The 25,676-nt window shown below is 39.8% G+C and overlaps 1 protein-coding gene across 2 annotated transcripts in view; it reads left to right on the forward strand.

Annotated features, from left to right (window-relative positions):
* The first annotated feature begins 5,384 nt into the window (after window positions 1-5,384).
* The window catches only part of UGDH (UDP-glucose 6-dehydrogenase), a 31,142-nt gene continuing 10,850 nt past the window's right edge, over window positions 5,385-25,676 (forward strand). The window contains exons 1-4 of one of the 2 annotated variants that reach the window (XM_067036273.1): window positions 5,474-6,217; window positions 6,592-6,825; window positions 13,225-13,393; window positions 23,000-23,101. In XM_067036273.1, the coding sequence (XP_066892374.1) occupies window positions 6,767-6,825; window positions 13,225-13,393; window positions 23,000-23,101 (330 nt within the window). In that variant the 5' untranslated portion in view covers window positions 5,474-6,217; window positions 6,592-6,766. Of the gene's footprint in view, window positions 6,218-6,591; window positions 6,826-13,224; window positions 13,394-22,999; window positions 23,102-25,676 lie in introns of both variants that reach the window. The other variant, XM_059067079.2, reaches the window with a different exon arrangement.

The following is a 25,676-nucleotide window of genomic DNA, read 5'->3' on the forward strand; positions in this document are numbered from 1 at the left end:
CCAAAACTCCTAAACTCAAGGGTCATCATCAGCAAAAGCTCCATATCCTCAACCTTTTCTCTGAACATTCCCTTCACCAAAACATGGCATCTCCTAGGGGCATTGACTTTCCCGTGGCCCTCTCAAATAGGAGCTGTTTTCTTTTCCAGACTATATAACCAAAGAATGTAGATGTAGAATGAAATTTTTCCCATTTCCTCGTTTTGGCTGACAGGTTGTCACCCTCTCCTCCCTAAAACTCACCAACTCTTTCGAAGCTCATGTTGTCAGAGTATTCCACTTGATAACCTATCTTTCATAGTCATTTATAGACCGCTGGATTACTCCTCATTCCTTGAAGATTTTAGCACTGGACTTTCTGCTTGTCTTTTTGACACTCTTCCTATGGTGATTCTGATATCAATATCCAAGTAAACAACTCATCCAATACTCAGTCCCATAATGTCTCCTCTAGTAATCTTGTTTTCCACACAACTAGAGCCATCCACTCCCACTGACAAATCCTAGACCTATAATTTCTAACTTTATTGCTTGTATATTCCTAAGAGAACTTTGAAAAATGTCATACTATCTTAAACTTTTTTTCCCTTTTAGAAGTGCAATGAAAAGCAATCTTGATGCTCTCCCTTAACATAGGTTCATATGTGTCCCTCCCACTTCAATAACCATGCTGTTGATGGCATTTAATTCTTTTTTCTCTATTTGGCCAAAATACACACAGAGGCAGAAGGGCATCTAAGCCTTGATTTGTACCTTTTCACCTAAACTTACTTGGTCCCTTCTGTGAGCAAACCAAACAGAACCTCTACTCCAGATTCAAAACTATCTTCCATTTATTTTAATACAATTGTTGGGTAAAGCCACTAGTAACAGCAAGATTATAATGCAAAAGCTACAGAGATTTTGTAAGACTTGCAGACAAAAATGGATGGCTTCAAAGGGTTAAGCAAACTATAATTCCAGCTGGTGTCCTAGTGCCAGAATCAGTGTGATTAAACACCTTCGAAATTTTGGAGAATGGCTCTGATTTTGGTCAATGCTAGCACATTTTAAATTTTATCTATGTCAATTTTATCCAGTATCTCTTGAAAATTTTTGTAGCCCTGCAAAATACTTAAATTTCTTTTAAAATAATCAAGGTCACAAATTTATATGGCACCTTCTGTTTGGAATTCAGAAAATGTCCAAAGTGTCCTGTTTCTAACTCCAAACTTCAGCCTTAACAAAAATAAATATAAAATGAGGAAAGAGATTTGAAGTGTCTTGATTAATCACTATAAGAGACTTCCCCCAAATCAGAACTCACTTCATCCCTTTGTTTGGCACCCAGAATTTTACCCTGGAAAATGAATCATAGTAAGTTTTGTCTGAGTAAAAGATAAGTCTTTCTTTTGTAAAATGGACTGTTCTTGGGCAGATCAATTTTGGGAAAGAATACCTGTGGAAGTTGAGCTAGAAATTGATTCCCTTAAATATATCTGTGCAAGGTAAAACTAACCTTTACTGTCAAGCCAAGATAGTGTCACCCTTGGTGTGAGATGAGAGGGATTGGTGAGGGGTATAACTTTTATTCTCTGATCATCTCTTGAGTCTGTTCTTTGCTCTAAATCTCCATGACTACTACCCTGGACATGCTGCTTCTAATTCTTGATGATTGTAATTAGCTCTGAATTGCTCTCCCTACATTCATCCTTTTTATTCCTCTAACCACCCTCTTTGTTTCCTCTAGTTAATACCTATGTTTCCTTTAGGAGCTTAATTATCAAAACTTGAAGAAGCATCCCTGACCTACTATGTTAGACTCTTCTATTGTGTATTCCCACAAGACTATGTGTCTCTCCTTAATAAAGTTATAATTTTACATGTTGCTGTGTGATTGATGTTCCCCATAGAGAGTAAAATTTACGAAGGCAGGAAATATATCGTTCTTTTTTTTTTAAAGCTTTTCCCTTAAAAAAATTATTTATTTATTTGTTTGTTTGTTTGTTTTTGGCTGTGTTGGGTCTTCGTTGCTGCCCACGGGCTTTCTCTAGTTGTGGCGAGCGGGGGCTACTCTTTGTTGTGGTGCAGAGGCTTCTCATTGCGGTGGCTTCTCTTGTTGCGGAGCACAGGCTCTAGGCGCGCGGGCTTCAGTAGTTGTGGCTCGTGGGCTCTAGAGCTCAGGCTCAGTAGTTGTGCCGCAAGGGCTTAGTTGCTCCACAGCATGTGGGATCTTCCCGGACCAGGGCTCAAACCCGTGTCCCCTGTATTGGCAGGCGGATTCTTAACCATTGAGTCACCAGGCAAATCCCAGAATGTATCATTATTTTATTTTTAAAAATTCATTTATTTAATTTATTTATTTTTGGCTGCGTTGGGTCTTCGTTGCTGCCCACGGGCTTTCTCTAGTTGTGGCGAGCGGGGGCTACTCTTTGTTGTGGTGCAGAGGCTTCTCATTGCAGTGGCTTCTCTTGTTGCGGAGCACGGGCTCTAGGTGCACGGGCTTCAGCAGTTGTGACAGGTGGGCTCAGTAGTTGTGGTTCGCGGGCTTAGTTGCTCCACGGCATGTTGGATCTTCCCGGACTGGGGCTTGAACCCGTGTCCCCTGCATTGGCGGGTGGATTCTTAACCACTGCGTCACAAGGCAAATCCCAGAATGTATCATTCTTTACTCACAATTATATTCCTAGTGACTAGCATAGTCCTATCACATAATAAACACTTGGAGGAAATTTTTATTGAATGACTGGATCAATGGTTTTTAAATTTTAAGAGGAACCTGTTTACAAATCGAAATTCTACTTGAAATTTTTATATATAAAGCATATAAACAGATAAAAGTAGAACTGCTCTGATGTGGAGAAGGAAGTAGGAGACCCAGAGCCTTGTCTGTTTTAATCTTCCACTCATTCTCTTTCTCACAGACTCTGACATACTACCAGGGAGACTTAGAGCTCCACAAAACATAATCTGAAAATAATTGGCCTACCTCAAGCAGTTCTCTAACTTTTTGCTCTCAGGACTCCTTTACATGCTTAAAACTTGAAGACCCCAAAAGTTTTGTTCATGTTGATTATATCTAATGGTATTTACTGTATTAGAAATGAAATCTGATAAATCATGAAAATTATGTCAATTTCTTAAACTTAACAGTAAGTCCATTACATGTTAACATAAATAGCATATTTTTTAGGAAAAATTACTTCTAAGTAAAAAATTAGTAAGAAGATTGGCATTGTGAGACTTCCCTGGCGGTCCAGTGGTTAAGACTCAGTTCTTCCACTGCAGAGGGTGTGGGTTCGATCTCTGGTCCAGGAACTAAGGTCCTGCATGCCCCATGGTATGGCCAAAAAAAAAAAAAAAAGATTGTCATTGCTTTACATTTTTTTAAATCTATAATATTGTCATTGTTTTACATTTTTGTAAATCTATAATATCTGCATTGAACTGTTAAAATATCACATGTCATAAAGCTTCTGGAAAATTGCACTGTATGCTTGTGAGAGAATAAGTGAAAAAACCAAAGGACATATTATCATATATCATATCGTATTATCATAAAAATGTTTTAACCTTCTGGATTCCCTGAAAGGGTCTCAGAAACTGTCAGCACATTTTGAGAACTGTTGTCTTATATCCAAAGGTCCATTCTAGCTAATATTGATATTCTGATTTAATTTCTAAGGTCCTATTGACTGTTTTGAAGATTATGATTACTTTCAAAATATTAACAAAGAACGTGAAGTGAATATTCAGTAGAAAAATGTTGAATTCAAAATAAAGGGAAGAATAATAGAAAAGTGGTTTCTATTAGAAAGCCAATTGTAATAGAAAACTTAAATCTATGTATGCACCAAGTTAAAAAAAAGATACCTCTATTAAAGCACTTGTCACATGCATTGCAATTACTTGTTCATTTATCTCTCCCACTACCCTGTGAACTTTGGAAGAAGGAATTGGGTCTTGATCTATCTCTGGTTTCTAGGATAATGTCTAACACAACAGGCACTAAACATTTATTGGATGAATGAATTTAACTGCATAGAATGTACAATGCCTACATATCCTATCACATTTTCTACAATCCACAACAAACTGTGTTTAATCAACATTCAACAGCTTTCTTAAAGTTGACATCATGCTCCTATCAGAAATCTGTCACCTATATGGTTAATACGCCTTTATAAACTTCTAACCACTTTCCTCATGACATATTTCAAAATGGTCTTTGACTTCAGGGATAGATTATGTCACTTGCTGTAATTTTTTTAAATTTTTAATCATTTATTTATTTTTTGGCTTTGTTGGGTCTTCATTGCTGCACGCAGGCTTTCTCTAGTTGCGGCGAGTGGGGGCTGCTCTTCGTTGAGGTGCGTGGGTTTCTCATTGTGGTGGCCTCTCTTGTTGCGGAGCACGGGCTCTATTCAGTAGTTGTGGCACACAGGTGCAGTAGTTGTGGCTCGCGGGCCCTAGAGGGCAGGCTCAGTAGTTGTGGCGCACAGGCTTAGTTGCTCCACGGCATGTGGCATCTTCCCGGACCAGGGCTGGAACCTGTGTCCACTGCACTGGCAGGCGGATTCTTAACCACTGTGCCACCAGGGAAGTCCCTGTAATTGTTTTATTTTTTAATTTTTTATTTAAGTATAGTTGATTTACAATGTTGTTAGTTTCAAGTGTATAGCAAAGTGATTCAGTTATTCATATATATATATAAATTTTCAGATTCTTTTCCATTATAGGTTATTACAAGATCTTGAGTATAGTTCCCTGTGCTATACAGTAGGTCCTTGTCGGTCATTTACATTATATACATTTGTGTGTATATGTTAATCCCAAACTCCTAATTTATCCCTCCCCTCCCCTTTCCCCTTTGGTAACCGTAAGTTTGTTCTCTATGTGTGCGAGTCTACTTCTATTTTTAAAATAAGTTCATTTGTATCATTTTTGTTTTAGATTCCACATATAAGCAATATCATATATTTGTCTGATTTACTTCACTTGGCATGATAATCTGGAGGTCCATCTAGATGATGTAATTCTTAATCTAATGAGAGGAAATAAAAAGTCATGACTGTGCTTTTCTTTAAATTTGACGTTTAAGATGACCTTGGAGTGGGGAAACAGGAACAGAACTGCTCTCACTAAAAGTGGGAGGCTCCATACGTTAATTTCACTTCCTCTTAGGCGGCACTTACATCTTGCATGCTCTCTGCTATATATCATGCACAGACATCTCAAATCCTGAATTTGGCAGGAGTATTTGGAAAATGTGCCTGGAGGGCTGTCCCACTTCTCTACCCAGGGATCAGGACGGGGATCACTAACTGGTCCAGTCATGACGGGACTCAGCATCCTTTTGACGTGAGGCGCCTCCTTCCCAGAAGCGGCGGGTCGGAGGTAATCTGACTAAACCCTGGGCCGCGGGCCCGGAGGGTGCGGCGGACCCATGGGCCCGGAAGGCGTGGGAGTGGAGTAAGCCGCTGGCCACGTCTGATCCACAGGGTCTAGGGTGCTGAAAGACGAGGCAGGCCCTCTAGGCTGCTGGGGAGACCGGAAAGGGCGCCTGGACCTTCCGGTCCCCCTGGGCCGCAGCCCCAGAGTATGGCTGACCCGGCGCGTACGCGGCACCACCTCAGCGCTGTGAGGCAGGATTGGGACACAAGGAGGGAAGCGGGGACCAGACGGCAAGAGCAGGCTTTGGACTACCGGAAAACTAGAACCTGACCTAGGCGTAACCGGGAGCTTAACCCTCGGTCCTTGGCCGGCCTGGGGCGCACGCAGCTCTGCCCAGCGCCGCTCGCGGCAGGGGCGGGGCCGCTGAGCTGGCCCGAGCGGATTTGTCTAGGCTCGGCCGGGGGGTGGGGTCTGCCTCTCCCAGCGACGACTAGTCACGGCCCCGTATTCACCGCCCCTGGGCCCCGCAGGAAATAGGGGCGGGCCCCGGCCTACAGTGGCGGGAGGGGGAGCAGGGATGCAGCGGAGAGCAAAGTCCGGGAGGGCTTGGCTGCGGGGGAATGAAGCCTCCGCCTTCTCTGGTGGAAATCTTTAAATACGGGCTCGGGCCCGGGAGTTGGGGTGCGGCGCTTGGCAGCCCGAGAGGGGTGTGCGGTGAGGGGAGACCAGACGGAGCAGAGCGCGAGTGCTGAAGCTGCGGCTGCGCGGCCCAGAGCGAGGAGCTGTCCGAGCTGTCCGAGCGGTCGGGGTTGGAGCTGTTACCGCTGTCTGTGCCTGGAAGTGGGTAAGCGCCTTTTCCGGGCTGGCTCCGCCACCCCGTGGGGATGCTCCCGGGTCCCGGAGGGATGTGGAAGGAGCCGGGCGGGGTGTGCTCACTGCGCTCGGTCCCAGGCTCCCAGTGTTACGACACCCCGTCTCCTCTTTCGGGTTCTGGGCGGGAATAGTCTTTTGGATCTGCTGCTCTGGAAGAGGGAGAGCTTGGGCTTTTAATTCAAGACTCGCGAGTCTTCCAACCGCGTCTCTTTCTGCTTTTCCCCGCTTTCCGACTTAAATGAGATTTCCCTGGCGCCTCTGAAAGCCGAACGTCCACCAAAGGAAGTGGTCCTCTGGTCAGGGACCCCATTTTGGTCTCAGAATCAGTCTTTTGTTTGTGTTTAGAATCTGCTCACATGGAGGGCTGCTGATTTCCTCACGTCGCTGGTCTCCCTTCTTAAGAAACTAAAGAGAAAACGAACCAGAGAGCCCTTCTGAAGGCGAAATCCTAAGACATTCATTCTGTCGTGACATCTCTGTGGACTGTCCTGGAATCCATTGCTGGCCGCCACACTATATTATGGCTTTATTTCATATTAGGGAAGGCCTTTCTTCGGTGCTTCAGGAGATTGCGTTTGTGTGAGACCTTGAAAAATCATGCCTCTTTATATATAGGAAAATAATTGAGTAAGGTCGAGAATTCTGGCATATAGAAAAAAGGGATTCACTGGTAGGGAACTTTTCAGGGATATACAGAGGAGTAGCTGTTCATTGACTGCCTGCCCTCAAAGACACAGTGAGTCTTTGAGTTTCTTCAAATCCCCTATGAAATGGACAACAGTAGTCTGGTCTGTTTCTTGGGGGATGTGGGGAGCAGGGGGTGGCTCTGGAAATGAAAGAGGTTACTGTCTGCTCTGATATGTGCTTGTTAGTGCCCAGCATCTAGTTTAAGGTAAAGGATAGACAACCCTGGTTGAAAGGATCTCATTTCTTCTCCTATTGCTGTACTACTCCTTTCTCCAACATAAAACCTGTAACCAGTAAGCATACTCCATCTTCTCTCTTGCTATTTCCACAGCTTTACATGATACCCTTTAGATATGAGGTTAACAGTCTTTCTCACTGATTAAATATTTTTCCCGGGTCAGGCATGTGTTATCATTTAATTTTTGGAAATGTCTAAGGTGATGTGTGAAGTTGATGTATCCAGCTAGAACGTCCATTGCCTTAGATACTGGGTAATTAAACAGGGTATACTGAAGAGGGGTGGAGGTGGAGAGAGTATATTCAGTTTAGATTGTAATAGGAGCGTCGCTATTTGTTAGCCACATCTTTTAGGCTGAGATATTGATCTGAATTTGTAAAATTTTAGATGAAAAGTAGTTTTGGAATGGCCTGGTTTGCTGTGACTTTCCCAAAATACAGAGGTAAAAACTCATTTCAAACGGACTCATTCAGTAAGCAAACATTCTCATTTCCCTGACAGCACTGTAGAGGGTCAGAAGGTAAATAAAAGTAGAAATAGAAAATGGAATCAGAAGATATCTGTGTCAGGAAAAGTATATCACTAACACTGTATCAAGCTCCGTATTAAAGCTTATTGAGGATTTTGTTGAAACTTCCAAGTGGTCAGCGGCCATGGCTCATGGGCCCAGCCTCTCCGCGGCATGTGGGATCTTCCCGGACCGGGGCACGAACCCGTGTCCCCTGCATCGGCAGGCGGACTCTCAACCACTGCACCACCAGGGAAGCCCTCAACCAGGGATGCCCTCAACCAGGGAAGCCCTCAGAGCTACTTCTTATCTCCTTCGTTGCCACGCCATATTCAGCTTGCCTTTCAGGCGGCAGCTGGGGTAAACTATTGATGGCAGGTGGGTCTGTATTATAGAACTGCATGTGTTTTAGGGTATCCCTGCGGAGCCTGCACTCCACGACAGGAGAGGCCACAACAGTGAGAGGCCCGCGTACCGCCCCCCCCCCCAAAAAAAGAAGTAGCTCTGAGAAGACATGCTGAAGTTCTACCTAAAGAAGAAAGATTGATAAGATTGTGGACAATCCACAAAAATACTCTGATCGAGCATCTGAGATAAAGATATTGAAATACCAGTCTTCATCTCGAAAAAATAGGCCCTTATTGAGTTACTCATTCAATTAATATTTATTGAGAGCCTATTGTTCTAGGTGCTGAACTGAACAGCAGCAGAGAGGTGTTACCCTGAGAGTACCTTATAAAACTCTTGAGCCCAAGAGTTCATCATGGGCTCAACCCATGTTTTGGTTCACCCATGTTCTGTTGAGACTGAGGGCATAGGCTGGCCTTATAACCTCTTGGCTATGGATTAAGTGGTAACACCACAAGATCCTCTGGTCCAAAAATCCTTTGAGATTTCACTTTTTAGGTATTCCAGATATACTGGTTTTGATTAGAGAGGCCACCTATCCAGGAAGGGGTTACTGTGAGTGGTAGTCCAGGTTCATCACAGTTTAGGACTTGATCTTCAGCCTTGCAGATCTGGAAGGATTTTTTTTTTTTTTTTTTCCTCCCACAAACCTAAGGGTTAATGAGGCTTTAGGTAACTTATGATGACTAAGCTCATAAGAGACTGATGGATACTCTAGAATAGAAACTTGCTATTACAGTAGGGAAACTTTATTCCAGTGTCTAGAATACTTATATCTCAAATCCAGGCCATCCCTTTCTAGTATTATGATTCCTGGCAATCTGAACTCATAAGGCATAGTGGAATCAGAGCAAAGAATTTGGGGGGAAGATGCTATCCAAGCATTAGGAAAGCTTTTTTCTTGCCCCACCTCTCTGAAACCAGAACACTTCTGACTTCCAGATTCTGTGTCACTCTTTAGAAGCGCTGAAATAAACACTGTGTCATTCTTATTCATATTCTTTTTTTAAAATTAATTAATTTATTTTTGGCTGCATTGGGTCTTTGTTGCTGTGCGTGGGCTTTCTCTAGTTGCGGCGAGCAGGGGCTACTCTTTCATTGAGGTGTCTTCTCTTGTTGTGGAGCACGGGCTCTAGGCATATGGGCTTCAGTAGTTATGGCACGGGGCTCAGTAGTTGTGGCTCATGGGCTCTAGAGCGCAGGTTCAGTAGTTGTGGTGCACGGGCTTAGTTGCTCCGCGGCATGTGGCATCTTCCCAGACCAGGGCTCAAACCCGTGTCTCCTGCATTGGCTGGTGGATTCTTAACCACTGTGCCACCAGGGAAGCCCATCATTCTTATTCTTTTTTTTTTTTTGGTGGTACGCGGGCCTCTCACTGTTGAGGCCTCTCCCGTTGTGGAGCACAGGCTCTCCGGATGCGCAGGCTCAGCAGCCATGGCTCACGGGCCCAGCCACTCTGCGGCATGTGGGATCTTCCCGGACCGGGGCACGAACCCGTGTCCCCTGCATCGGCAGGAGGATTCTCAACCACTGTGCCACCAGGGAAGCCCCATCCTTATTCTTAATGCCCCTTTTCCAGGCTCCAAGCTTATCATTCCCTTTGCCCCCTCCCCCTTTTTTCCTTCAGTGGAGTTTATTAGATTTTAGCTAATATATTAATGCCTTGATTGTTATGGTTACTTTCAGCTGTGTTACCTTAAATTATTAAATTATAGCCTCATGGATTTTTATGGTCATGCTTTCCTGAAAGGGGCATTCAAGACCCACTTCCAATTCATTTCCACCCTGAGACAATTATTACCTCTCACTAGTTCTTAACACCCACGTTTTTGTGCAACTAGGCAGATCTCACTTCTTTGGACTCATTTCTCTTTTTAAAAAACTTATTTATTTTAATTTTGGCTGTGTTGGGTCTTCGTTGCTGTATGCGGGCTTTTCTCTAGTTGCGGCGAGCGGGGGCTACTCTTTGTTGTGGTGCACGGGCTTCAGTAGTTGTGGCATCTGGGCTTAGTATTTGTGGCTCACGGGCTCTAGAGTGCAGGCTCAGTAGTTGTGGCATACGGACTTAGTTGCTCCATGGCATGTGGGATCTTCCCGGACCAGGGCTTGAACCTGTGTCCCTTGCATTGGCAGGCGGATTCTTAACCACTGCGCCACCAGGGAAGCCCTGGACTCATTTCTGTATATAAGTCCTTATTTATTTATTTTCTGTCATCTGGAATGCCCTCCCCACTTATCTTTCCTTTTAAATCCTACTCATTCTTTAGGCCAAGCTTAGATTTTACATTTGCCTTGATATAGATACTTTCTTATTTTGATTTTTCCCCCCTCTGGACTTTAACCCTCATTTTGTCATTTAATTGATTATACTGCCTTGTGTAATTTAACCATGTTATCTGGATGCAACTAACTCCATTTTATTTTTTAAGTCAGTTTAAAAGTCACCTTCTCAGAGAGTCCTTCTTTAACTACCCTAACTAAAATAGTCCTTTCCCCACATACAATCTTTCTCTTTTAGCTACATGTTTATTTCCTTTATGAGGAATTTACCACAACTGCCATTATTTTGTTTGTGTGCTTTCCTACTAGAATATAACTGTAAAGGTAGGAGCTGTATCTGTCATGTTCATTATTGTATCTGTAATACTTAGAACAATAGTGGCTGTTACATAGTGGGGTCTTTAATAAACATTTTTCAATTGAATTATTTGCCAAATAAATTGTTAAGTACTTGAGTGTCAGGACCTAAATTATTCTATGGCCAAATTCTCTGCTGTGCCCACACAGTAAATCCTTAAATTGGGAATATTAATTTTTCATGAATGAGAAGAAGGGAATAAGCCTGAAGCAAGTTGAAGCAATTTTCTGAAACCAGATGCCAAGACTTTTCTGCTGTAGAGGTAGGGACAGCAGCAGTGAATGCTGGAGACACATCTTTGGTAAGTCTCCTCCGGGCGAGCTGTCCCTCCCACAGGTGGGAGCTTTTCAGAACATCTGGCTCAGTCTTAGCCACTTAGCAATCCCAGTGCAGTCTATCTCCCCATGCATTCTCCTCATTTATAGGGCACTTGAGGCCTGGAGATTGTGAAGGGCAGAATTGAAAAGCAGAAGAAGGGTGAAGAAAGATATATGGTTGCTAAACGTAAATTTTTCTAGGCTCAGTGTTTTTGCTAAGGTGAATCTTGGAATACTAATAAAGAGGTTGCTTGTAGAAGCAAAGTAGAGGGTAGCAAAGTAGATGTGGATGGAATAGGTGTGTGGCTTCTGAGTGTTATTGTTATACAGATTTAATGAATTTTTTTTTTTTTTTTGGCCGCATGGCCTGGCTTGTGGGATCTTAATTCCTTGACCAGGTCTCGAACCCAGGCCCATGGCAGTGAAAGCGCCGAGTCTTAACCACTGAACCGCCAGGGAATTCCTCAGATTTAATGTTTGAATCATATGAATTATTACCTATTCAAAATAAAAATACATTTAAAATATTTCTTGGTATGTATATTGCTAAGAATATTTCTTTCTTTTGGGGAATCATTAGATTCCAAATTCTGTTCATATTTACTGGTTTACTAAAATTCCATTTCTTTTAGGTTATTAAAAAGTCATTAGAGGGAATTCCCTGGCGGTCCAGTGATTAAGACTCTGCTATTCCACTGCCGGTGGGGGTGGGGTGGGGAGGAGGGACTGGTTTTCGACTCCTGATCTCGATCCCTAATTGTGGACCTAGAATCCCACAAGCCATGCGGCCAAAAAAAAAAAAGTCATTAGAGATCAGACTCTATGAGTTGGTATCTAATAATCTTATAACTACTAAAGATCAATTTATAAGGCAGATTACTTGCTTATTAACACAGACCAGGATACTTGTTTGGGTTGTCAACTCATTCTCTTCCAGTTGGGAAGTCTACCCAGAGAACCAATGAAGATTAGAGCATTGTTTTATTAATACAGATTCAGACCAAAGGGAATTGGATCATCTTAATTATGTGCTTTGTGTATCTTTTTTTCATAATAGGGATTTACTTGCCAGGCATTGTAATTAGATCAGCCTTCCAGAGTACCTTCTCTGATCCATGCAGGAATATACTAACAAATGCTTAAACTCTCTAGGACACAAATTCTAAGAATCTTATCAGTTTGGCTGTTCTCATTCTCATTTCTGAATAAACTGACATTCTTACATATAACTCAGTCCCTTGTCATTTTGATTCGAGTGAATCAATTCACTGGTTTTTGAAAAACCCATCAAAATCTGTGTAACAGCTTTGCTAGCTACAGAAATTACTTTCTTTAACCATCTCCTGGTTTCTGATTAAAGTTGAAATAGAGTTTAAGATCATTGTCCAGTACCTAAAAATGAATTGCTGAAACCAAATTGTGCAGGGAATATAATCTCAGAGACCAATTCTGGATTTAGGAACTAATCTTAATATCTGTCATTTTAGTCTAAACCTGTTGTAAAGCTGACCTTTGTATACCAGCATTTAGTTAAGCAAGAATTACACTGGTGTGTTCACCCCTGAATTTTCCCTCAGCAATCAAAGTTACCTAGACTGTTAGAAGATTAAGTAAGGTTTTATTTTGTTTCTTGACTTTCTATATTAGGTCATTATAATCTTTGTGACACTTCTTTAGTAATATCAGTTACTATAATTTTTTCCATGTTTCATGCTGGTACATGACTGAGAACAGACTAGGTCATCCAGTTGGAACGTTATTTTTTTATTATCATTGTTTTCATAATTCTTTTTTTTTTTTTTTTTTTTTTTTTTTTTTTTTTTTTTTTTTTTTTTTTTTTTTGCGGTATGCGGGCCTCTCACTGTTGTGGCCTCTCCCGTTGTGGAGCACAGGCTCCGGACGCACAGGCTCAGCAGCCATGGCTCACGGGCTTAGTTGCTCCGCGGCATGTGGGATCTTCCCGGACCAGGGCACGAACCCGTGTCTCCTGCATCGGCAGGCGGATTCTCAACCACTGCGCCACCAGGGAAGCCCTTTCATAATTCTTAATGAGTGTGAATGTAGGAAATCTTTCCAGTATCTGTTACTTTGACAGTTTTTATAAAGGGTGATGAATGTGCAGTGTGATTTCTTTAAATTTTCTGTTCTCAATAGTTGGACGGTCTTACTGTTTCCCTTCTAGTACAATCATGTTTGAAATTAAGAAGATCTGCTGCATCGGTGCAGGCTATGTTGGAGGACCCACATGTAGTGTCATTGCTCATATGTGCCCTGAAATCAGGGTAACAGTTGTTGATGTCAATGAATCAAGAATCAATGCATGGAACTCTCCTACACTTCCTATTTATGAGGTAAACCATATGAAACAATGCTTTGTTCTTATGCTCTTTGTTTTCTTACTCTTTTTGCTAAGTAATTTACTTTTAATATAAAATTCTATACTTCAACTGATAAGAAATTAAATGAAAAAACATAAATACACAATGTTATGGACATTACAATTATAATTATGTCAAATATGCCTAGGGAAAATGCCTAGAAAAAAGTATATTGAGTATTAATAATGGTTATATTAGTGGAGTGAGATTATGGGTAATTTTCTTATCTTCTCTATTTTCTAATTTTGTTTGTTAGTATGGTTACCATATGGTAATAGTACAATTAAAAAGTGACATCTGTAAAAATTAAAAAACTGTGGATGTTTATAATATTAATTCATGTAAGTATTATATTTTTGGGTGATTGTATTTATATCAGGTAAACCTTGGATGAATAAATGGTGTCTTTCATATTCAGTGTTTTGTATCACAAATTTGTTTAAATTGGAATTTCAAAATTTCTGTGAATTTAGAGAACTCATAGTTAGGAAAATATGCCTCTATTTTATTAAGCAGTGTTCCATTTTTAAAAATTTTTGCTGTAAAATGAGTTCATGATATTATGCTTTTGACATAGAGAGAAGCACTTGAAAATTTGAGGGTAGCATTTTCTCTCCAACATTAATATATTCTTTTCTTTTTTTTTTCTGAAAAGTTTTATTATTTATAAGACTCTTATCAACTATAGTCTTTAAGTGATCTTTAGAAGGGGAAGTCTCTGTAAGATAAATCTGCCTGCTATTTATAGACCTATGAATAGAAATCCATGTAGCCACTTAACATCACAGATTAACCAATATCTGAATCAGACTTAGAATTAAAAAAAAAAAAAGCCCTCTGTGTGTGTGGTAGCTTCTGTTTGTGCTTTACCCTTTCTTCCTCTACCAGATTAACTTCCCATAATAGTTATTTAAATACCTCAGTGTTATAGCATTTCTTTTCCTGTTACATAAACATAACATTACTACTATATTAGGTCTTGGGGAATTTTAAAAAACATTTTGGAAAGATAACTTGATTAAGAGTTTTATAATTCTGATATCCATAAAAGTCATCTGAAACCTTGTGAGCCATATTTATATCCAGTCATTCAGTAATTAATTATGCCAGCAGTATACTCTACTTTTCAAACACAAAATGTACCAGAACGGCTAAAATTATCACTACTGATAATACCAAGTGCTGACAAGGATTTAGGGCAACTGGAATTTTATACACTGCTGGTCAGAACGTAAATTGGTACAGCCATTTTGCAAAACTGTGCAGCAGTATTTACTAAAGCTGAAAATATGCATATCTGACCCAGAAATTCCACCTGTAGGTGTATATCCAACAGAAAGGCATACATTTATGTGCCAAAAGACAGGTATTAACACTGCAATTCATAATGATCCCAGATGGGAAACAACCTAGATGTTAATTAGCAATAGAATGGATACATAAATTGTAGTATAATCCTGCAGTAAAATACTATACTGTATTTAAAATCTGTGAAACTACTCCTGCATGCAAGCATATGTTTAAATTCTCACAAAAGTAATGTGTTGTCAGACACAAAGTAGTCCATGCTGTATAATCCCATTTGTATAAAGTTCAAATATAGGCAAACTAATTTCTGGTGATAGTATTCAACATGATGGTAGTTTGAGGGGTTGTAGAGACTAGGAGAGGGCATACTGCAGGCTCTGATTTACTATTTTTGTTTTTTTTGAGTTTTTTTGGCTATGCTGCACAGCTTGTGGGATCTCAGTTCCCCAACCAGGGATTGAATCCAGGCCTTGACAGTGAAAGCCCAGAATTTTAACCACTAGCCAGCAGGGAACTCCCTGTTAATGTTGTTTTAATTCTTGTATGGATAATGGTTACACACGTGTGTTCACATGTGAAAATTGAGCTATACACTTTTCTATACTAAAATATATACACTTTTCTGTATTTTTGTTTTACTTCAATAAAAATTTTACATAAAAACAAAATACAAAGGTTATTTTGAGCTAGAAAAAAGTATAAACTATCTATAATATATTGGATTTAGACATTTTTCTTGGAGAAAACAAAAAAATTAGTTGGCCAGGCACATTCCCTGGCCAGATTCTTATTAGTAGTACTATTTCTATTATTTGAAATCTGAGACTCTTTTTCCTAAGACTTCAGTGCTTTAAATTAAAAATAGTATGTTTGGACTTCCCTGGTGGCACAGTGGTTAAGGATCTCCCTGCCACTGCAGCGGACATGGGTTTGAGCCCTGATCTGGGAAGATCCCACATGCTGCGGAGCAACTAAGCCCGTGTACCACAACTACTGAGCCTGCACTCTAGAGCCTGAGAGCCACAACTACTGAAGCCCACATGCCACAACTACTGAGCCCATGTGCCACAACTACTGAAGCCCGTGAGCCTAGAGCCCGTGCTCCACAACAAGAGAAGCCACCACAATAAGAAGCCCGCGCACTGCAGCGAAGAGTAGCCCCTGCTCAAGGCAATTCGAGAAAGCCTGCACGCAGCAACAAAGACCCAACGTAGCCATAAATTAATAAATAAATGGGGAAAAAAATAAAAATAGTGTGTTCTACAGATATAGAAAACAAACCTGTGGCTACTGAAGGGGAGAGGGAAGGGAGGAGGGACAAATTAGGGGTAAGGGGTTAACAGGTACAAACTACTGTATATAAAATAGATAAGCAACAAGGATATACTGTATAGCACAGGGAATTTTACCCATCATCTTGTAATAACCTATAATGGAATACAGTCTGCAAAAATACTGAGTCACTTTGCTATAGACCTGAAACTAACACAATGTTGTAAATCAACTATACTTCAAAAAATATATATAAATAACAACCAAAAAACACCAAATAAAAACAACAGTAAGCCACAAAATAAGTGAGAGGATGATCTGAATTTGCCATGTTATACTCTTGTTACTTTTTTAAAAATTAAAAGTTAAATTCCTCCAAAAAAAAAAATAGTGTGTTCTACATTGATATTGAATCCAGTTGGGATATATAGTTAGACTAAAAGAGTTAAGATCTAAGATGATTTTTTTCCACATCTTACTTGTTTTTCTCAATAACCTAGCTTTTATAAACAAAGAAACAAAAGTATTTCTTGTTGTTTCACAGTTTTATTTCATAAATAAATTTTTTCTTCTTTAAATCTCTTTAAATAGAATATAAAAGATTTCAAAGTCTAGCTAGCACTGTGCTCATTAGAAGCAACTTCTGAGTTCTCAGAACTCTAATGTCCCATAATTGTATTGGCTTTATTTAATGGTTGTAATTATCTGGTCTTTAAAGTCTTATTTTTATCTCATTTTTAATCTGTCTACTCCACAAAATTAGATGATGACAACCGAAGCAGCTATTTTAGTTCTGCATTATTTAGTTGTAGCCTGCAAAGGAAATGGAATCTTTAAAAAAAAAAACAACCCAGCTGACTTTGGAGGTTAAAAACATGGCACTGCTACTTTAAAATTCTAGAAGGAATCTTCTTAACAAGTAGAATGATTCTCCTCTTAGCAAGTAAATGACTTCAGGCTTATAATTTTCATGTGTCTTTCTTACACATCAGTTGTTAAAAGACACCTGCTTAAGAAATTTATAAATCAGAAGAAAATAAATGATTTCTGTAGTGTGTATTTAAAAAGACAAAACAAAACAAAACTTGTGGAAATGAACTGCATGTCCCAATTATCCATTTTCAAAGATATGTTAGGCCTTTGTTCCATTTTTTGTTTATTTTATGTTGTAAAACTAACTATTCCTGCACATTTCCTTGGCCATATAGGAGATGTAGAATGTTATGTGAAATGTCAAACAGAAAGAACTATAAAAGAAGAAAAACAAATGGCAGGTTTAACCAGAATTCATGCTGCTTTCTGAATTCCTTTATTGAGTAGCTTATAGATATTGTTACTGCTTGTGATTTTATACTGATCTACCTGGACAAGGCAAAGAAATATTTTTATTTCCAGAGAAACCTTAGATACCTTTACAGTTAACCTCCTCCTTAAATTTGTATTCTATCATGCATTAAAAAACACACAGCTTTAGGAGGTACGAGACGGCTTCTGGGACGGTGCCAGGCATGGGTGCCAGGCATGAATGCAGTGTGGTTTTTGATGGCTTCTGGTGGACAGGTGTGTACCAAAGGGATGAGAACCGCTGCTGGGGTCTTAAAGCACAAGCTTAATGCTGTATCCATGGGCAAACGGGCACTATGCAGGAAGTTAAGCACTATGTAGGCACTAAGCTGAAAATTGAAGGAGTGGACTTGAATCCTTGACCTGTCCGGGCCAACTTTTTGATCCTGGGTACACGTTTTTATCCATGGATGGCTTGCTTGGGGTGCAAATTTTGGAGATCTTTTATATAAAGGTGTCAAGAGAGGTACTGGCTACAACGCAGGGAGCAAGAAGTTTTAAGTAAAGGCAAATGTGTTACCCTGAAGATTTCAAGGGCATTTATGACAGCAGTCATGCATCTTAACAGTTGACAGGCAGCTGGATGGATGCTCATGGGATAGGAGAGGAAACAACTTTCAGTTTTTTTTCAAGCCTATTATATTTATTGGCCATGCTGCACAGCATGTAGGATCTTAGTTCCACCACCAGGGATTGAACCCGTGCCCCTTGCAGTAGAAGCACAGAGCCCTAACCACTGGACCACCAGGGAATTCTCCAACTTTGAATTTTAATAAATATTTATGAACCATCAAAAAATAAAAAAACACACAAACAAGGGACTTCCCTGGTGGTGCAGTGGTTAAGAATCCGCCTGCCAATGCAGGGGATACGGGTTCGAGTCCTGGTCCAGGAAGATCCCACATGCCGGGGAGCAACTAAGCCCATGTGCCACAACTACCGAGCCTGTGGAGCCTGTGAGCCACAACTACGGAAGGCCGCGTGCCACAACTACTAAAGCCCGTGCGCCTAGAGCCCGTGCTCTACAACAAGAGAAGCCACTGCAGTGAGAAGCCTGAGCACTGCAACAAAGAGTAGCCCCCGCTCGCCGCAACTAGAGAAAGTCAGCAAGCAGCAATGAAGACCCAACACAGCCAAATAAATACATACATACATACATAAAATTTTTAAAAAATACACAACCAAGCAGATATTTGTTTTCAATGATATTATAAAAATCTATGGCATTGGGCTTCCCTGGTGATTCAGTGGTTGAGAATCCGCCTGCCGATGCAGGGGACACGGGTTCGTGCCCCAGTCCGGGAAGATCCCACGTGCCGCAGAGCAGCTGGGCCCGTGAGCCGTGGCCGCTGAGCCTGTGCGTCCGGAGCCTGTGCTCCGCAACGGGAGAGGCCACAACAGTGAGAGGCCCGCGTACCGCAAAAAAAAAAAAAAAAAAAAAAAAAAAAAAAATCTATGGCATTGATTTTTCATTGTAAATACCAATTTTTCATATCAGAGAGTCTCTTTTGGTGACTAATGTTTAACTCCTGGTCACTGATAAAGAAAAGATAACTAATATGTAATTATAATATTTAATGAACTCTTTTGAGTACACAGCCTCCTTGATAGTTGTTCCACCCTCACTCCATTTACTCCGAAACTCACTAGACTAATTGGAGAAATTTTTTCTTTGACCTTACCCTGTGGCTTCTGGTATATGACCAAGGAATTCCCAAGAGAAATATTTAGAAGGAAAAATGATCAGACTTGATTGTTGATTCAGGAAGGATGAAGTAGAGGAAGGAATCGAGAATGATATTCAAGAATTCAGGGCTGGGGAATTCCCTGGCAGTCCAGTGGTTAGGACTTAGCACTTTCACTGCCATGGCCTGGCTTCAGACCCTGGTCAGGGAACTAAGATCCCACAAGCCGTGCAGCATGGCCAAAAAAAAAGGAAATTCAGGGCTGAAGATGTAAATTTAAGATTATGCAGGAAGTTAAAAAAATAAATTATGCAGACAGTAGTTAAAGTCAGAGTAGTTGAGCTCTCCCAAGAAGAGCCTGTAGAGAGAACAGAGCATGGGGTCAAAATGCTAATGTTTGATGAGGGGTGGAGGAAGAAATGCCTTAGAGAAGCACTGAAGAGTAGTTCAGTGAAGGTGAACCAAAAACCAGAAGAATTTCAGTAGCGCAAGCTCCATAAAGATATATATATCTTGATTATGAGTGATGAACACAGTGACCAGTACTTAGTAAGTAATCAACGAATATCAATATTTGCTGAATGAATGAGTAAGCTGTCAATTCTGCCAAACACAGGAGAAATAAGAACAGAGACATACTCATGAAATTCGGTATTATGGGGGCCATTGTTTAACTTTTACAAGAACAATTACAAAAGGTAGGAGATTGAAGAAGTGAGAGAGTGTAGAAAAGTAGTAAGACTCTTCTTTTAAAAGGTTTAATTAGAAGGAAATAAAAGGTGTGGTCACCGGAGAGGGACACAGGGTAAAAGCAGTGATTTTTAAAAAAAATTTAGTTTTGGTTGCGTTGGGTCTTCGTTGCAGTGCGCTGGCTTCTCATTGTGGTGGCTTCTCTTGTTGCGGAGCACAGGCTCTAGGCGCACGGGCTCAGTAGTTGTGGCTCGTGGCTCTAGAGCTCAGGCTCAGTAGTTGTGGCACATGGGCATAGTTGCTCCATGGCATGTGGGATCTTCCCAGACCAGGGCTCAAACCCATGTCCCCTGCATTGGCAGGCAGATTCTTAACCACTGTGCCACCGGAGAAGTGCAAAAGCAGTGATTTTTAAAAATTATATTTTTTCCTATGGTTGATAATAAACTAAGGTAGACAAATCACGTAGAGAAGGAAAGGTCAAAAGTATAAGAAGAAAGGGGCTAATTGATGGAATAAAGTCTAGAAAAATAGCAAAGATGATAGGATCAAAAACACAAGAAGAGGAATTGGCCTTGCAAGCCTCTTTCTCAGAGACTGGAGGGAAGTAAACAAGGGTGGATGAAGATACTGTTTTGTTGGTGGGAACAGGAAATGAAAGTGAAACGTTGGTCATCTCCATTTTCTGAAAGTGGGAGGCCAGCTACTCTGAAGAAGATGTGGTGGAGGTTGGAGCAGTAATCTCAGAATGAGAGGACAAGTAAAAAGATTACCAGGCTACATTGAAAAATCCCAGCTAAATGTACTTAGGGTCTATGAATTTATATGTTCATTGTGGTTCTTTCTAGTCTTATAGGCTTATTTTATGGGTCAAAACTATGTTAATAAAAAAGTAGTCATTTTTACCACCTGAGAAGTAAATAGTAATGACTATCAGATGAAATATGGTAGTAAGATATGCAAGTTTTTACTCTGGGAACAGCATAATAGAAACTCTTAATATTTAACAATGAAGGGAATTCCCTGGTGGTCCAGTGGTTAGGACTCTGCACTTTCACTGCCAAGGGCACGGGTTCAATCCCTGGTTGGGGAACTAAGATCCCACAAGCTGCACAGTGTGGCCAAAAAAACCAACCAAACAAAAAAGCCAATGAAAACATTCTGTTTTGTGTTGCCATATTTATTGAATAGTCATTGCTTTTTTTGTTAACTTTGTTCATTAAAAAAACAATGTAATAACTACTTCTAAAAAGCTAAAATGGATACTTTGCTTTTTCGGAGTAAAATGAAAGCTAATTTTATCCTGTGAAAGGATTTTTCTTCCATAAAAAGTGCCATATAAATTCTAAATACTAGTTATGAAAATTACATAATGAATCTAATAAGAGGTAGAACCTATATTATCAACTGCTTCTGCATCCATTTTGGATATCTACAAATATCCCATTGATTTTAACGGAATAATGTAGTTGTTCATTTTGAGGTCTTATTAAGACTTAGTATAAATTCTCCATTGCTCTGATTTTAGGTTACTTTAATTTAAATGTTAGGAGATTATATAGGATTGAATTAAATCTTCTCTGTAAAATTCCAACTCCATAACCTTTTACTCTTATTTTCTAGAACCTAGTCAAAATAACTAAGGAACCAGTTGCCATAATTAGTGACACTATATTCATGGTGCAGTGGTTCATATATTTTGCTGGTCCTGTTATACATTTTAGCCAAACTAATAGAAATTTTGAATTTACATTTTACACTTTCTCTGATTGCTTATGTTAAAAGTCCACAGAACCATGAAGAAAAGTGAATTACCTCGGGATATAATTCTAGACTTATGCCCCTGAATTGACTTTTTACTTTGCTATATAGTTTCTATACATCCATAATATTTTGGATATTATTTGAAGCTTCTCTCCCAGGAGAGAAGAAGGTCTGTTTTGCTTTGGTTTTTAAGAATTCTTAAACATGTCCTTCCCCTCCATGGTTTATTTGAATCAGAATCCAAGTAAGAGCCGTATATTACAATAGATTTGTATCACTTAAGCATCTTTTAAGATCACTATATATATATATAATATATATAATATATATATAATATATATTATATATATTATATATATTATATATATATATATATTTTTTGGCCTCACTGCACAACATGTGGGATCTTAGTTCCCTGGCCAGGGATCAAACCTGTGCCCCCTGCAGTGGAAACACAGAGTCCTAACCACTTGACTGCCAGGGAATTCCCTAAGACCACAATATATATTTTTAAAAATTTATTTATTTGGTCGTGCCGGGTCTTAGTTGCAGCACGTGGGCTCCATAGTTGTGGCTCCAGGGCTCCTTAGTTGTGGCTCAAAGGCTCCTTAGTTGTGTCTCCCTGGCACCTTAGTTGCGGCATGCAAAGTTTTAGTTGAGGTCGGCATGCGTGTGGGATCTAGTTCCCTGACCAGGGATTGAACCCAGGCCCCCTGCATTGAGAGTGTGGAGTCTTATCCACTGTGCCACCAGGGAAGTCCCAAGACCACAATATTTTAATCTCTCTTTTTCTCTCTTTGTTTTTCTCTTCAGTTTGTTTATTGAAGAAACCAGGTTGTTTATCCTGTAGATAAACAGATTTTGCTGATTGGACTGGTCTGATCACATTTAGACCTGATTTTTTTGGGGGGTGGAGGCAAGAATACTTGTTAGGTGGTGTTGTACAGCTCAAGATTCTTAATTATATCTCCTGTTAAATTGTATGGGAAAAGTAACAAATTTTTTAATAGAAGTGTTTTTTATAATGGGACTTAGAAAAAATATATATTCATATATGTGTAGAGTAAAGACTGTTTCATAACCACTCTGAATGGCCTGTATTCTATGGCCTGAATTCTTGGGAGTAAAAACCTGTATTCTAGTGACAATGCAAAGTCAAATGTTTGCTTGAAACCACAAAGACTTTTGACTTTTCTGATGATTGTGTTGATACTTGGAGTTAATTGTTAACTCTTATGAAGTAGTCTGGAACATGTAAAGAATGACATGCATTAAATTAATCTGCTGCTTTAATTGTGGCAAGTTCAGGTTTGCTTTATTTGTTACATAATGTACACCTGATGGCCTTCGGTACCAGTATAATCTTTGATTTTTCTACAGAGGTGTTATTTGAGAGCAAATCTAGACCTTTAAATTACACATGACCTTCCCCTTAATGAATATAATTCTGTACTGCTGGGTTATCTCATATGACTGGTAAAATGTATGTACAACTTCTTTTCTTTTTTCTTTTTAGCCAGGACTAAAAGAAGTGGTAGAATCCTGTCGAGGAAAAAATCTATTTTTTTCTACCAATATTGATGATGCCATTAAAGAAGCTGATCTTGTATTTATTTCTGTAAGTATTTTCCTTTGCTGTGTGAGTTTTAATGTATTCTTGTCTATATAGAAGTTTCATTGTATTTTAATAGTAAAGCCATTGGTATTAAGCCAGAGCATTACTTAGTATAGAGTTGTCCAGTTGAATTTTGATTATCACTAACTTTATCCAACACTTCACCAAACTCTATAATCACCTGATCATTTCAGATCATTGAACAAATAAGTTCAGAGAAAGTTTCTAATATGAGATCTAGAATTAGGAAGTGCTGGTAACATGCGAGCATGTGTGAGCACATATGGTGATAGTATATGTATTTCATCATTTCTTATTTCCACTGCATGGTGGAAGTGAGATTAAAAAGAATCAGGTAAAGTTTGCTGCAAACTTACAGCCATCTCCTATTTAGATGAGTTTATGTTCCAAAAGTCATTTTAAATTAATTGTTTAGAACTTGGCATATGTTTGTTAGGTTATTAGTCTAGTCCACAGACACCTTCAGCTCATAATAGGGCTTAACTGTTGTACCTTTGTAATGAAACAAGTAGAATGAATGCTTGGGAATACACTCTGGTAATTCAATATTTGAACCAAGGTAACTTTTTTCTTGCTGTCCTGGTAACCATCTACTCAAGTATTCTGTGTGTGATGGTATAGTTATCACCAATTGGTGGCTGAGCTAAGGTGTTATATGACTCAAGACCTGTACAGATTTAAGGAATAAAGGGAAAGCCAGTGGTGTGAACTTTGACTGGGTTCCATGAGATAAACACTGTGGGGTCCATAGAGCAGAGATGATGTTGAATTGATTGTGTGTTGAGACAAAAGCAGTACTGTGAAGAAATAGGAACTCCAGAAGAAAGTAGTAATGAAACCCTTGGTAAAACTGTGTTATGAATTCAGTCTCTCTTTTTTAAAATTACTTCAGAGAAATTGGTTCCACTTCTATGACTCACCTACCCAATCTTCTACTTAAGCTTGCAGGAGGTTAGGGTAGAGGCATAGAAAAGGAGAAATTATTTTGGAGTAGCTAGATGCTTGGAGAAAATCAAGAAGTTACCTTAGGCCAACATTTGGATAACCATAGCCTGGAATAGGAATAGGGGACTTTTCTATACGAAAAAAAATTTTTTAAAGTACCTATTCTTAAGGCAATAGAGTTCACCTTAGTGTGGTCTGGCACAGATAGCTGATTTTACGCTTGCTTCTCTGCCGATCTAGCCTCAGCTGCCTTAAATCTTTCCAAGCTATTACTCTGTGTGCCTGTTAGGGTAATTTATTGTAGTATAACTCCTACCTAGTTCCCATTATTCTCTGCATCAGTTTTTTTTTTTTAATGTGCTTGTTGTATACTTTTCATTGTGGAAAACACCAAACTTATACAAAAAGTGAAACCAACAATATAGTGAACCCCATTGTCAACAGTTTTCATGGCTGATCTTGATTTATTTACTACTTCTCTCCCTTTCCTCCCACCCCAGATTACCCAGATTATTTTTAGGCAAATTCCAGGTAGAAATAGTTTTATACTATGGAATCAGTTTTCAACTGTTATCTTCAGAGCTCCTTTCCCAGGGAAGCTGTCTGATCATCCTCATCTCTGGCATGTTTCACATTATCCCATTAACCATTTTTGCCCTTCTGTGTTCCACTGCACCCTTACTTCCACGTCTAGGTCTTTTCCTAAGTTGTTCCATGCATATAAACAACTTTTTCCTCCTGCTTTTTACACCTCAACCCAATCTTCACGTTTTGATTTATTTTGGCTTGATTCCTCTATTTAGTCTCCCATTAAGTTATAAGCTTGTCAAGAGAAGACAGTTGTTGCTACTTACTGGTTCAAAAATTATTCCTACATAGAATTTTAGACTTTTCAGAGTACTTTCATTTTTCTGAGAGTGTTATAAAACTTGTGTGTTAGATTTTAGAGAGTGTGTTATTCTCATTTTCCAATGAGGTCATTGAGACAAAGGCAGCCACACTTCTCCAAGTTTACATGATACAGCTAAGCCAAAACTAAATGCCTAGACTCTGGACTCACGATTTATTTTTCTTTCTGTATGATAGTCTTTGTCCACATAGTATTCTGTATCCTGAAGACGCTGGATAATTTCTAGCTCTAATGAGCCAAGAAAGCATTTGTGAATGATACTGCAGACATTTAAAAAAACCTATTGATATAGGTCTATTAAAAAGGAGAGGGCTTCCCTAGTGGCGCAGTGGTTGAGAGTCCGCCTGCCAATGCAGGGGACATGCGTTTCTGCCCCGGACTGGGAAGATCCCACATGCCGCGGAGCGGCTGGGCCCGTGAGCCATGGCCGCTGAGCCTGTGCGTCCGGAATCTGTGCTCCGCAACAGGAGAGGCCACAGCAGTGAGAGGCCCCCGTACCGCAAAAAAAAAAAAAAAGGAAAATAAAAAGGAGTTTAAAGTTTAGTTTTAAAGACCAGGATAATATATTACATACCATCAAGAGAGGAAGAAAGAGAAAACTTACATTTCACTCCAGACTGTGAACTCCTTTTGGAGTCTCTTTCATCTTTATATCTGCAGGCTTAGCTTGGAATCTGCCTGCCCTGATTCTGACCCATATAT

The sequence above is a fragment of the Kogia breviceps genome, chromosome 6 (assembly GCF_026419965.1).
Source record: "Kogia breviceps isolate mKogBre1 chromosome 6, mKogBre1 haplotype 1, whole genome shotgun sequence".
Lineage (NCBI taxonomy): Eukaryota > Metazoa > Chordata > Mammalia > Artiodactyla > Physeteridae > Kogia > Kogia breviceps.